Genomic DNA, 14,838 nt, shown 5'->3' on the forward strand with positions numbered 1-14,838 from the left:
CATCCTTGCCTTATCCCTGCTCTTAAGAGTAAGAAGTCTCTTACCATTAAGTGTAACGTTAGCTATAGGGTTTTTATAGATGCTCTTTATCAAGGAAAGGAACTTACTCTTGATCTTACTTTTATCATGAATGGATGTTGAATTTTGTCGAATAGTTTTTCTGCATCAATTCATATAATCATGTGATTTTTCTTCTTTAGCCTATTAATATGGTGGGTCACATCAACCTATTCTGGAATATTGAAACTAGCCTTGCATTTAGAATAAACCCCACTTAATCATGAAGTTTAATTCTTTTTATTGACTGCTTAATGCCACTTGCTAATATTTGTTAAGAATGTTTGCATTTATATTAATGAGTTATAGCTCTCTGTAGTTTTCTTTTTTGGATTATCTCTGTTTAGTTTTAGTGTCAGGGCAAAATTTTAAATCATTATAAAATGACTAGGAGATGAAGACTGTTAAAGTAGCATTAAATTATCAACATCCTCCTAAGCTCCTTATCTCAACTACTAGTACTAGACACTAGCAATAGAATCTCAAAAACATCGTGGTTTCCTGTCTCTTACCTCCCCAAAGTAGCTAATAGTTATGGAGCACTTAACTTTGTGTGAGGCACTCAGCTAATCATTTTACATTCATTAACTCATTTATTCTTCATATTTTGCAAATGAAACAGCTGAGGCTTAGGTAAGGATTACAAAGACAGTGACTCGACAGAGTTCAAAGACAGGTATATGTGACTCCATAGCTGTATTTCACCAGGACCCTCCACAATCTCAAGAGTTTTGCCTATGCAATTCCCCTATAGTCCATCCCACATATGTGTTTCTACTACCAGTACTGAAGTTCAGATTCCCTTTTCTTTTGTACACAATGATTTTTAAAACTACCTAATTAGTCTCCCTACCACCACACTCTTCTTCCCCAATCTGAATTTCACAGGCTACCCAATTATCATGTTAGACCAGAAGAGGCATAGCAGAAAGCATATGGAATCTGAGATGAGTATATATCACAATTCAAAACTTAACTTCCTATGTAACCTAAGCAAGTTAATTAACCTCTTCACACCTCAATTTATTTATCTATAAAATGAAAATAATTTCACCTTCCTTATGGAGTATTATATTAAATTAGATTTCACATGTAAAGTGTCAAGATGAAGCGCCTGTACATAGTAGACCTTCCATATATCTTAATTTCCTTCCTTTCGATAAACAAAAATAGGTGGTTCCTGCTTGCCTATGGGATACAATCAGAACTTGTTATCCTGGTGGACAGGACTCTTGGCCCTGGGCCCAAACTCTGTTTCCAGTCTCATTTCCCTCGACTATGTCATTTCCCCCAAATTCCAATTGCGTTTGTTCTTACTGTTCCCTCATCCTGGATTACATTTTTCCTACTTTTCTGCCAACTGAAGTTATCTTTTAGGACCCTATTTAGAAACCATTTTCTTTTTTTCAGTTTGGAATATGGCATTTGACTTTATTCTTGACAACGTTCAGGTGGTTTTACAACCATCTTGTGGAAGCACATTAAAGTTACATAAATATTACCAGGGAGCCTGGTGCTCTTCACTTGCTGTGCCATAAGTGCTTGTGAGATATTTGCAAAGTGCATGATAGTAATGCTCTGAGTTTTCTAATTTTAAATTTCTTTTTCAGCCAAGCGTTTTGTACATGTATTTTCAGTAAGTGCCAAATATGTCAGTATTGCATGTAAATAATTGTGGTGGGGTTTTTTGTTTTGTTTTGTTTGGTTGGTTGGTTGGTTTTTTGGCTGCACTGAGTGGCTTGCAGGATCTTAGTTCCCCAACCAGGGATTGAGCCTGGGCCCACAGCAGTGAAAGCACGGAGTCCTAACCACTTGACCACCAGGGAATTCCTTTTTTTTTTTTTTTCTTATAATTGTGTTAATTCTTTTACTGTAGCATAGATTCTATTTACAAAATGTTTGTTTATAAAGTTTTATGGATTTTTACAGTCAAGTATAGAAATGCTTTTCTTAAACATCTTCTCTTAATACTCCCTTCACTTCCTAAAGTGAATAAATCCCCCTTCTCCCTTGTTCCCACATGACATCGCAGGTTCCAGCTGGATTAGAAGAGTGAGGTGTTATTCATGTTTTATTCCCTAACACTACGCCTTGAAGTAGCAAAACAGCTAAAAACAGAGGGCTTAAGACAGATAATCCTGGATTTGGATTTGACTATGCCATTTACTAACTGGAGTTACCTCCCTATGACTCAATTATGTCCTCTATAAAATTGGGGTGACGAGTGTCTCTATTTAATAAGGTTGATGTGAAAATTAAATAAGAAAATGTATATAAAGTGCTTTAGTAAGAAGTCTGATATATGGGCTGTGTTCAGCAGATCAGTAAATATTTGTTATGATGAATATCAATCCTAAATCTGTCACTCAGTTGTGAGACTTTTCATCACTAACAAGGCAAATTTTAATTTATAGCTCGAAGGTCTGTGAGAATTAAATGGGAAATGTGTTAAAATACCTAACATTTTCCATGCCACATAATAGGACCTTTATAGAGGCCCTTATTTTCTCACTCTTACTCTTTTCTTTAAGCAATTCATGTGTGTTCTTCTTTTTGGTTTACTAAAGATTTAAATGAAGGCGACAGGATGACACAAGGACTATTTGGGGACTTGAATATATGAAAATATAGTAATCACACAGTTTTAAATAAAATTCCAAAAGTAAATTATTAAAAGTCTAGTTTATTGTTTTTCTTACAAAGTTCTCACTCTCCCTGCTATTTTTTTGCGTCCCTATCTCTTCTCCTCCAAGCTCTCTTAGATGGTCTGCTTGACTTAATTCCTCAATGTCTGTACTTTTTGATGCCTGAAAGTCACCTAAATCACATAAAGATCATCTATATGATTTTAATTTAGATGAAAATTGTCAGTCACTTGGATTATTCATGACTTAGTGATAGAATTCTAGCTTCCTGGATAGAAAACCCATGATCCACCATCCCTGGCTAAAGCAGATTTCTTTCAAAGTAACAACATGGTGCAGTGGGAAGAGCATTTAGCTGGGAGTTAAGACACCTGAGTCCTGGTGCCAGTCCTACTACTATTACCTGTGTGACCCTGGGCAGGTAGTTTCACCTCTCTGGCTGTCAGTTCTCCCTTTATAAAATGGTCTCTGGTGAGTCAGTCCTATGATCCTACATGCTGTAATACATCTTTCATAAATTGAATGATTCAGATAATCAACAGAAACTTCACCTGTTAGGAGAGATATTTTGGAGCAACTCTTTTATATTATAATTTCACCCTGATTTCACTTAGAGGCTTATAGTGAAGAAACAAAAAGTTCATTATGCTCAAGGTCAGTTAGTCTGAATCAAATATCACAGCAGATTATTTGTGCTAATGTGTTTACATGGCATGATCTCTCCTTCTGAAGCATTTCTGAGGTTTTGAAAACCGCTTTTCATTTTCAAATAAAAAAGCTCCCAGCCACCTACACTCAGGAATACAGCAATAATGGATTGGCACTATTCCTGACAGCATATGCTAATTCATAGGCTTTTAAATGGAAAGAAAGCAGAGACTACGAAATGAGTAGTTTTATGTTCTCTGAATCTACCATTTTTTATCATGCAATCAACTTTCACATACAATTCAGTCCCTCAATATCCTATTTTATTTTCAAAAAAGAATATGTTCCGGGCTTCCCTGGTGGCACAGTGGTTGAGAGTCCGCCTGCCAATGCAGGGGACACGGGTTCGTGCCCCGGTCCGGTAAGAGCCCACATGCCGTGGAGCGGCTGGGCCCGTGAGCCATGGCCACTGAGCCTGCGCGACCGGAGCCTGTGCTCCGCAACGGGAGAGGTCAGAACAGTAAGAGGCCACAACAGTGAGAGGCCCGCGTACTGCAAAAAAAAAAAAAAAAAAAAAAAAAAAAAGAATACGTTCCAATATGACGTTCTGATGCACTTGTAAGTATCATCAGGTATTATATAGGGCTGTTAAAATAAAAATAGATAAATTTTAAACAATAATACAGGTGTCCCCTGCTTTTCGAAAATTCACTTTTATTCCACTTCGCTTTTACGAAAGACCTACATTAGAACCAGTTTTCGCTAACTGAAAGAAATCCAAAGAGGATTTTTGCTTTAAATAAGAAAGGCAAAAAGTGAAAATAACATTCAGTTTTTGATTTGCAACAAGCCTTTATAGAAGCAGTGCACACCCAGAGCTGCGAGAATCGCAGCACTCAGCTCCTTCTCTGGAAAATATACTCAGCATCTCGGCATCAAGCCACCATAGCTTTGAACCGTGTCTATGAGCATCTGTGCTTTATCTCAATTAATTTTGTGCATCTATTGGCAAGATGTGTCCTAGGGTAATTGCTTCTTCACTTTACGCCATTTTAGCTTATGTAAATTTTCACCCGAACACTCTACTTTCAGACAGCAAGGGAAACCTGTATTTTTAAAAATTGATCTTACGTTTTGTGCTTTAGAAAGTTAAGATAAATAAGGTCCTATTGTATAGCACAGGGAACTTTATTCAATATCCTGATAAACCATAATGTAAAAAATTTTTTAAAAGAATGTGTATATATGTATAACTGAATCACTCTGCTGTACAGCAGAAATTAACACAACATTGTAAATCAACTATACTTCAAAAAAAAAGTTAAGATATGGAATCTAAAAACTCTACAAAGTCAATGCTGCAGATTCATTCATTCCTGCACACATTTATTCACTCAACAAATATTTTTTGAGGGGCTCTGATGTGCCAGCCACTCTTAGAGATAGCAGTAGCAGAAAAAATAAAGATCAACAAGGAAATGTTCCCTTCCTTTGAGGAGATTACATTCTATGTGGATTTGACAGAAATGCCACATAGTTCCAGTCTCCACAGGAAAATAGGCAGTTGTAGGGCTTTGCAAAACGTGTATACGCATATGTATTTTTGTGCCTCTTTTCATAAAACATTGTATTAGTTTCCTAGGGCAGCTGTAACAAGTTGGATATCTTAAACAACAGAAATCTATTGACTCACATTTCTGGAGGCCAGAAATCCAAAATCAAGGTGTCAGCAGGGCCATGTTCCTCTGAGGCTCTAGAGGAGGATTCTATCTTGGTTCATGACAGCATGACTCCAAATGCTGTCTTCTTCTTCACATGTCCATCTTCCCTATGTGAGTCTATGTCCAAATTTCTTTTTTCTTAAAAGAACACCAGTTATTGGGATTAAGGCTCACTCTAATCCAGTATGACTTCATCCTAATTTGAGTACATCTGCAAAGATGTTATTTCCAAATAAGGTCATATTCACAGGTCATGGGTGGATATGAATTTTGGAGGGGATGCTATTCAACCCAGTACAAAAATCAAGATAAATTAAACCAAATATTAACAGTCTTTTGTATTATCTCCTTCTTACAATTAATTTTCTCTTAGGATTTTACTGCTTTTTATTTTAGTCCCTTTTTGAAATTGTTTTTGAACTTTTAGAGTGGTTTGTAAACCTGTGGGCTGAACTGTAGTTTGTGACTCAAGATCTATAGTATTTCTTTTTTTTTTTTTTCCTGAAGTGGAATTCTTTGTTTATTTGAACTCAGTGTTTACATTGACATCTTGTTGGACTCAAATGTTTATAGTAGTTTTTCCAGTAAAATTAGTGAGACTCACTAATGTAATGTAGTGACTCATTACAGACCCTAGCCACTTTGAGAGTGCTATAAATTTGTGCCTGCCTAGGATCAGAGGATCCTTTTCCTTTCTAATAATTAAAAAATTTTATTTTTCTTGTTGTAAGTGCCATTGTCTACACTTTTAAAATGTGAATGGAAAATAAGCTGTACCCCAATGGGGACTCTCATTCTAACCAACCAAACTGTTAAGGCAAAATTTTGAGACAGTACCCTTCAGCCAGCTTGTCTCCTCTCTCCTGACCTAAAACTAGCATAAACCCCATATGCAATACAAACCCCAAATGTAGCACAAACCCCCAAAGTAGCACAAACCCCAATCTGACTACCTAATTGAACCCTGAGGCTGATTACTATCATAGGCATCATCCTACCCTTGTAGTCTAGATTTCTTTCTAATGATATTTTCCACTCTCTGCCTCTTCTACTACCTAATCAACTTCCATGAGCAAAATCATCAAATAATTTAAAAATAAAACTCAAAATCCTCCCTCCAGGGCTTCCCTGGTGGCACAGTGGTTAAGAATCTGCCTGCCAATGCAGAGGACACGGGTTCGAGCCCTGGTCCGGGAAGATCCCACGTGCCGCGGAGCAACTAAGCCCGCGTGCCACAACTACTGAGCCCATGCGCCACAACCACTGAAGCCTGTGTGCCTAGAGCCCGCGCACCGCAATGAAGAGTAGCCCCCACTCGCCGCAACTAAAAGAAAGCCTGCATGCGGCAACGAGAACCCGATGCAGCCAAAAATTAAAAAAAAAAAAAAATCCTCCCTCCCATCCACTTACAGAGAAAAGAATTGTTTGGTATGTAGCCTTTCAAACCTTTTCTATGACTATAGTATACAGGTGTGCTTGTGTCTGTGTATTTTTTATTCCTAAACATGTATAATTTTCTGGGTTGATTTCTGGTGTTTTTCTGGGTGTTTTTCTGCAAGAAAACTAGATTATACCATACATATTACTTTGTAATTTGCTTTTGTAACTTAAAATGTATTGAAATTATTTTACCCAGGCACAACTCATAGTTTCACCTCATTCTTTCAAGATAGTTTTCCAGTATATTACTGTATGATAATTCATTCAACTATTTTCTGAATGATGGACATTTAGGGTATTTCTACTTTACAATAGTACTGAAATAGACATTACTATGGGTTGAATATCTGGTGGTGGAATTGACTCACAGAAATAGGATTGCTGGTAAGTATATGTAGTTTTTATTTTATAGTCAAATACAATCAAAATACACTTGAAAGATGGCATCTTTTTTTTTCTTTTTCTTGGTTTTTTATTTTTTTTGATGGAGGGCAATCTGAGATGCTAAAAATGATCAAGTGTTTTTACTTACACCTTTTTTTGATTATCAGTGAAATTGCATATCTTTTCATATGTTTATTCTCCATTTACATTTCTTCCTTTAATTGCTTTGCTCACTTCCTATTTCCACTTTCCTACTGGGATGTTTATCTTATTGATTTTGGAGAAAGTCTCCATATTATGGCTATTAAACTTTGTTTTATGCACACTACAAATATTGTCTCCCAGGCTGCCATTTGTGTTTTACCATTGCTTTCAGCATGTATTTCTATACAGATATTTTTAATTTTTCTGCAATCAAATCTGTCCATCTTGTACTTTGTCATTTCTGATTTTCATTCCTGATTTGGAAAGGTCTTCTTCACTCAGGATTTTAAAAGAATTATTAAGACTCAAGAAATCATTTTTGCATATAACATGAAAAGTGGTCTAACTTAATTTTGTAATGAATAGCCAATAATATGTAAAAGCTCACGTGAATCCTTATTTTGAAATGCTATCTTCATGATATACTATGTCTGGTTTCTTGACTCTGCTTGATTGATCAAATCTTGCCATTAACACCCTGTCTTAATTACATAGCTTCATATTATATTTGCAAAGTCACCTCATTAGTCTGTTTCCTCATTTCTTGGTTATCCATAAGCATTTACTCTTGCAAGTAAATCTTAGAAGAAATTTTCCAAGTTCTAAAATAAAATTCCATTAGAATTTTTATTAAAATTGTATTAAACCAATAAAGTAAAAGAAAATTGCCATATTTACAATATAGAGTTTTCCCACGTGGAAACATTGTTTCTTTTGTCTCCTATTTATTTCCAACTTTTTTTTTCAGGCCTCCTTTTCCCTCACTCCACTTAGGTTAGGTGCTTTTATTCCATATTCTCACAATACTCCAGCCTGGGTCTATTGTAGCACAAATCACAGGGAAATGCAATTGTTTATAAGCTTCAGTATTTCTGCATTCTATGGGCTCTTAAGATATGAGAGCCTCTTCATTCCATTGCTATAGACCTACCAGCTAATCAAGTCCTAGTATATAACAGTGGTTCAATTCGTCTGTTCTCCTAGCTTCTAATCTCTCTCCATTTTAGTCCTCCTTCCATATCCTGAAAGAGGTGGAAAATCCTGTTGATTTTACTCAAATTCTGTCAGCTCCCTCCCTAAATCTCTATTACTGCTCCGTTAGTTCAAGCTCCATTTTCCCTCACCCAGAGCAATGTTTCTCTAACTTAAATAATAGACAAGAGAAAAGAGAAAAAATTATATAAACCTCATTGTCAAATCAAATTTTATGATTTTGCTTAAAGACATACAAACAAAATTTGTTGTAAACACCTTACGCTTGTACTTCTTATTCAAATCTAAAACCAAAACAACTTATACATTAAATACTTTCATAACCAGTAAAATTAAAATAACTGAATTAGCTTAAAATGACAGTACTGTTTTCCTGAAACTAACCTTCCAATTTTGAATTAAGAGTATAAAGTGTGCTCAGATCTATTTCTATATAATCTGTCTCTGTGTTTTTACTTCTATGACTCTCAATCATAGTCTTTTGAATGTTTCACAAAATAATTTTGATAACTCAGCACTCTCTGTGCTATTTCAGAGTAATCAGACTTCATACTTAGCTAAGCTCTGGCACTATGCAGCTCTCAGTTGCCGATTTTAATGAGCTGTCATTTGATAACTCAGTAAAGCTTGTTTTTTCATTTGAAGATGAGGTTAGCATGGGGGAGCTATTGAAATCTGCAATATTTGGATGTATAAAATCAGATGCAAAAAAAATCACATTTGCTTTTGCTTTTATGTTAACTGCTCATCAGTGATGCAAGTTGGTACATATAAAAATATGGTTATGCTGTTGATCCTACAGTGAAAGTTCTTTTAAAAAAATATGCCAAGGGCTTCCCTGGTGGCACAGTGGTTGAGAGTCCACCTGCCGATGTAGGGGATACGGGTTCGTGCCCTGGTCCAGGAAGATCCCACATGCCACGGAGCGGCTGGGCCCGTGAACCATGGACGCTGAGCATGAGCGTCCGGAGCCTGTGCTCCACAACGGGAGAGGCCACAACAGTGAGAGGTCCGTGTACCGCAAAAAAAAAATATATATATATATGCCAATACTGCTGGGTGCTGATAACTTAGTTTTCTCATCTCATCTTTTTTAAACTAGCATACTCCATAGGGCTTTGTTTATATAGCGTACCATGCCAAAGAGAAAACTTATGAACAATTTTTAAAGTACTGATTAGGGATGTTTTTTCTCCTTGCAATAAAGTATAATGTAAGGAGGTCAGCTTTCAGGTTAACTAGCTCTCGGAATAAAGAAGGCTGTACTTAAAATTCACATTATTAAATTACAGTCAAATTTTCTGATTAAATAATGTCTTGGTAAATTTTGTTTTAAAAAAGAAACAAGTTTCTGACTTTTTCTCAGGATGGAAAGATTTTAGGTTCGTCCTTAAACTCATGATTTATTACTCAGAAAGCAAGGCTTTAAAACTGTTGATCTTTTCTTAATTCTTAAGATCAATTTCAAATGCCACCCCTACATGAAATCTCTCTATCAGAGGTGGTCATTCCTTGAACACCTTTGAGCTTGGTTCCTAGCTCTATTACTATAGTTAGAGATGAAATTTTTACTTTCTTACCTGTCTTTCCCACCCAACCATCTGTGAGGTCTTTGAATGCATCCAGTGCAAGCTTAGAAACTTGCAGATAATATTCAGAAAATGTTGAATGAATGATGAATAAAAAATAAATGAAGGCACTCCTCCTTTACCAAAAGCACTCAAACAATGCTCTCGTATGGTAATGAAATTAAATATTTTCCCTCTGTCTCTTTTGCTTCAGTCAACTTCACACAAGTGAAGTTGGTCAAGTTCTGCCTCAGCAGAAGGGCAAACTGATATTTATGCTGTAAGTTTTCAAAGTTTATGGCCCTTTAGGGTGCAAGGCCCTAAATGTAGGTCCCCAGGTCCCTTTATGGATAAACAGAATTGAAGCCTACTCCATAGGGAATAACTGGGAAAGACTAGTGCAACGTCTCACACATCCTAGACTATATTTTTCTTGGTCCCGAAATTCAGTGGGTGTGGCATGAAGCCACCTGAACAAAGCTCATGATGTATCCTCCCTTAAAATTTCCCTAAGTAGGGCTTCCCTGGTGGCGCAGTGGTTGAGAGTCTGCCTGCCGATGCAGGGGACACGGGTTCGTGACCCGGTCCGGGAAGATCCCACATGCTGCAGAGCGGCTGGGCCCGTGAGCTATGGCCGCTGAGCCTGCGCGTCCGGAGCCTGTGCCCCACAATGGGAGAGGCCACAACAGTGAGAGGCCCGCGTACCACAAAAAAAAAAAAAAAAATTTCCCTAAGTAGATGAGAATACAAACTGTTCTTTAATGTGGGACCCTGGTCCTAGGCTTTCTCTAGCTACTCTTAGGTCCAGATACAAAATGCCCATGGAAAATAGCATGACCAACCGTCCTGGTTTCCCTGGGACTGAGAGGCTTCCTGGGATGCAGGAATTTCAGTGCTAAAACTGGGACGGTCACAGGCAAACTGGGAAGGGTGATCATCCTAAATTGGCAAAACATTAAGAGCCCTCACGCCCATTCCCCTGGTGGAAGGACACATTTAAGCCAATCCAGTGAGTAATTCCACGCTTTACAGATGGTGGGCACACGTATAAAAAGTGTCTGTTAACCACCCCTCCCCTCACCTTTTCTTTCTGGGCTACAGCATTTCTTTAGTTACAGCAATGGATCTTGAATCTCACCACGCAACAGAATCACCTAGAGGGCTTGTTATAATACAGACTGCTGAACTCCACCCCTAGCGTTTCTAATTCGGTAGGCCTGGGGTAGGACTCAAAAATCGCATTTCTTATAAATTACCAGGTGATGCAGATAATGCTGGTCTGGGGATCTAGCTTTTAGCACCACTGCTCTAAGGTTGGCATATTACTGCCTTCTTCTGAAACTAACATGTAATCAAAAAGAGTCAACTGAAAGTATGAAGGTATGGATCAACAATATAAAGCACAGACTATCATAAGAATTAGTCTTCATTTCTTAAGCAGTTCTCAGTGGTGAGTACAATTTAAAAACAAAATTTTAATACTTCTAAATATAATATAAAAGTTTTGCAGGGATGTGAGGGCATTCTCTATTACTGGGTTTTCTTTAGTGACTGTGATTGCTCTGTGGAAAAGTAAGCACACCGTACCACACAGTTCTGGTGACATTTGGTTCCTCTTCTGTGTGCTCAAACCTACAGTCGAAATATTCTTTGTATTTCATTTGAACCATAGTTTCACAGGTGTCACTCTCTCTGGCATACTAAACAGGAAAAAAAAGTGCATTTTGATAACACATTCTGCATTTCTTTCAACCTATATGAAAGCTTTTTAATGTAACTGAACATGTTACAAAAATATAAAAGCAATTCCAGAGTGTAAATATGAATTCGATTTTATGCCCATATTCTGCCCATCTCCTGCTGGCCACAGTACACAAATTGTGCCTTAAACTGTGGAAATATGTCTCTTTATCATCAAAGATAGGTTTCTGACTGCCCTCATTTAGATGTAGTATTTGACCTAGGAGAAACTAAGCTACAGAGCTTTGATGACAGAATTTCAGTCCCATATCTGTAAAAGGTTTCTATGGAATTGGGTTTGAAATAGAAAAACGTTACCATTTTGATGAATAAAATGAATTACTAAATGGTCCAATCTCAGACACCAGTTTTCAATAATAACCATTTTGTTTTTGTCCCCAGCGTTCCGGTGGTGCCCTGGCCATTCCCCTGTGTGCATTTCAGGGGACCGTGTCTCTCCAAGCCCCAACCGGGAAAACCCTCTCTCTTTCTACCTATGAGGTGAGCACAGAAGGACAAAAAATAACCCCAGCCTCTAAGAAAATAGAAGTCTATCGATCCAAAAGTGTTGGCCATGAACCAAACTCAGAAGACTCTCCCTCCACATTTGCGGACACCAGCGTGAAAATACACTTGGAGGTTCTTGAAATTTGTGATAATGAAGAGGCCTTGGACACGGTGTCAATTATTAGCAACATCAGCCAGTCCTCCACACAGGTCAGATCTCCTTCCCTACGCTACTCACGGAAAGAAAACAGATTTGTTTCGTGTGATTTAGGGGAAACAGCCTCATATTCTCTCTTTTTACCCACAAGTAATCCTGATGGTGATATCAACATCTCCATTCCAGACACTGTTGAAGCACACAGGCAGAACAGTAAAAGGCAGAGCCAAGAGAGGGATGGCTACCAGGAGGAAATCCAGTTGTTAAATAAAGCTTACAGGAAAAGAGAAGAAGAAAGCAAGGATAACTAGTGATCCTTTGGCCTAATAAAGGCAAGAACGGCTCTGCAACTTCAAACTACTAAACTAACACCGTTGTTCTGAGGCTATTTGATTTCCTTTTTTTTTTTTTTTTTTTGCGGTACTCGGGCCTCTCACTGTTGTGGTCTCTCCCGTTGCGGAGCACAGGCTCCGGACGCGCAGGCTCAGCGGCCATGGCTCACGGGCCCAGCCGCTCCGCGGCATGTGGGATCTTCCCGGACCGGGGCACGAACCCATGTCCCCTGTATCGGCAGGCGGACTCTCAACCACTGCGCCACCAGGGAAGCCCTGATTTCCTTTTTTATTTGTTGGTTTACATAAGCTTTACAGACTTAATAGTTAATTATTTTTAGTGCAAACAGCTGGAACTAGTGCAAACACGAGTGCTTTTGAAGTGTTACTTATAGATCGCACACTGTGGCAATTATCAGATTCTGTTTCTCATCTGATTTCTAAAAACCTTTTCTAAATCAAACCTTGGTCTTGTTTACTAATGTTTTCGCCTATGTTTGTCAACCTCAGAGTAAACAGAAAATTGTATAAGCTCAATGAATATACTGTTCTCATGCATGTGTTTCTACACATAAAGTTGGCCTTTACAGCAAGGGGAAAAATATTTTGGGAATGGAAGAAATGTAGCAAAACTCTGAGTTGTATTTGAAGAGGCTTGCCTAAATGTGGCTAGCAAAGCAAGCTTATCATTACAGTTACTGCTTTAGCTTTACACTGATGTCTAGGAAATATACTCCTGTATAAAATGACAAATTAGCCTCCAACTTTGAAACATGCATGTCCCTAGTCTGTAAATAGTTGTTCCCTTCATTTCTGTAAAATACAAATTGTTTACTGAATTTTTTTTCTTTCTCTCTTAAATATGAGGGTTTTCCTTTCACCTTTTCAGTATGTTGACTGCTCTTAAAACAGATATGTTTTGTATGTTAGAAGTAGAATTGGAAGTAGCTCTTAAACATATTGGAAAAGTTTGTAGATGTATACTTACCATTTCTAGAATCCTTTTGTTTATTTGAACAGAAACTAGGGAAAAACACTAAGATTAAGTTCTGTGAGGTGCACCCAAGTAGACTAAAAAACTTCTGGGCAGAGCAGAAGGAAAATCCTCTAAGTCCAAACAAAAGTATCTGTTTCTAAAGCAGCAGATATGGCAAACCTTCTTCACCACTCCTCACCACTTCAAGAGTGGTGAAGAAAATTTTAGTTCACACATTATTCTAAGTTTAGGTGCTTTTTCATTTCCTTCCCAAAGATATGTGTATCTCAGCAAAGAAACAATTCAATATACTTTATTAAGTGATTGTGAGGTATACATATCAAGATTAATTTTAAATATGTTACATTGCAAAAATGCAGATATCACCTTGTCAGAATATTAGTAATGTATATTTCAAAAAAAATTAGTAAGTGATTTTTCCTCAAATTGCTTTATTCTGATCTTTCTGTAAACATATATTAAATGTATTACCTAAATGTTTATTTTCCAAAGTTATTGAGTTGACATTTTACGTTTTAAACTTTGTACACTCTCAACTCACATATCTTAGTTATTATTTACAGACTGAGTGAATTATTTTTTAAAGGATTTATTCTGCTTTCTATTTCATTATATTGAATCAGAATTCTAAATTTCTTGACATGGGCTTTCAGACTGTTTTATCTTCAGATGATTATTTTGCTACCAAGAAGTTATTTTCAAAATAATTATCTCAGTGGACTTTCCCTATCTTCCACCTAACTTCGCAATATATCATTATCTAAACTTGGGAAGCAAATGTAATGCCACTAGTCATGTTTGTAAAGAAAGCCTCAAAGAATGCATAACATATAAATTCAAATTCAGATGTATTCTCATTACAAATACATTTAACTTAAGATAATACTTTTTATCTCCAAACCTGAGGGTTAATTTAACATAACGACAAATGGCCAGATCAATCTGATGTTATAAATCAACAGCATTAAATGTCTGTTATAAAAGCAAAAGTTGAATTGAATATTCTAATAATGCTTTGTAAAAGATAGGTTTTGATATATTAAATTTAGATGTATAATTTTATAAAAGAGAAAAGTGATTTTGCTGCTTAAAGTATAATTTCTGGCAGCAAGGAAATTAGAAACAGAATCATAATAAAACTGAACAAAATAATAAAGACAAATCCTTTATAACTGCACAGCACTTTGAGTGGAGAGGAGATGATGAAAAACAAGATTTAAAGAATACAGAATTGGATTGGAAGACAGTAATACCCATTTTCTCTCCTCTGTTCCATTTTCTTTTCACTGGACTTGGGCCTATGCTGGGGGAATTGAAAAACAAACAAACAAACAAACAAAAAACCTAGGATATTGTATCCCCATTTAACTGTCCTTGGTTGTTGAATTAACTGTATAATGGATACACTTAAAAGTTCAGACGTATTCATACAATACCAGGATTAT

The 14,838-nt window shown here is 36.9% G+C and overlaps 1 protein-coding gene across 1 annotated transcript in view; it reads left to right on the forward strand.

Moving 5' to 3' along the window:
• The window catches only part of GPR149 (G protein-coupled receptor 149), a gene marked incomplete at its 5' end in the record, with an annotated part of 67,815 nt that extends 55,208 nt beyond the window's left edge, over window positions 1-12,607 (forward strand). Inside the window, one exon of the mRNA XM_081235471.1 lies at window positions 11,803-12,607. Coding sequence (XP_081091597.1) covers window positions 11,803-12,375 — 573 coding nt within the window. The 3' untranslated portion in view covers window positions 12,376-12,607. The remainder of the gene's footprint in view (window positions 1-11,802) is intronic.
• Window positions 12,608-14,838: the final 2,231 nt, after the last annotated feature.

This window comes from Mesoplodon bidens (genome assembly GCF_964165515.1).
Source record: "Mesoplodon bidens genome assembly, chromosome: 5".
Lineage (NCBI taxonomy): Eukaryota > Metazoa > Chordata > Mammalia > Artiodactyla > Ziphiidae > Mesoplodon > Mesoplodon bidens.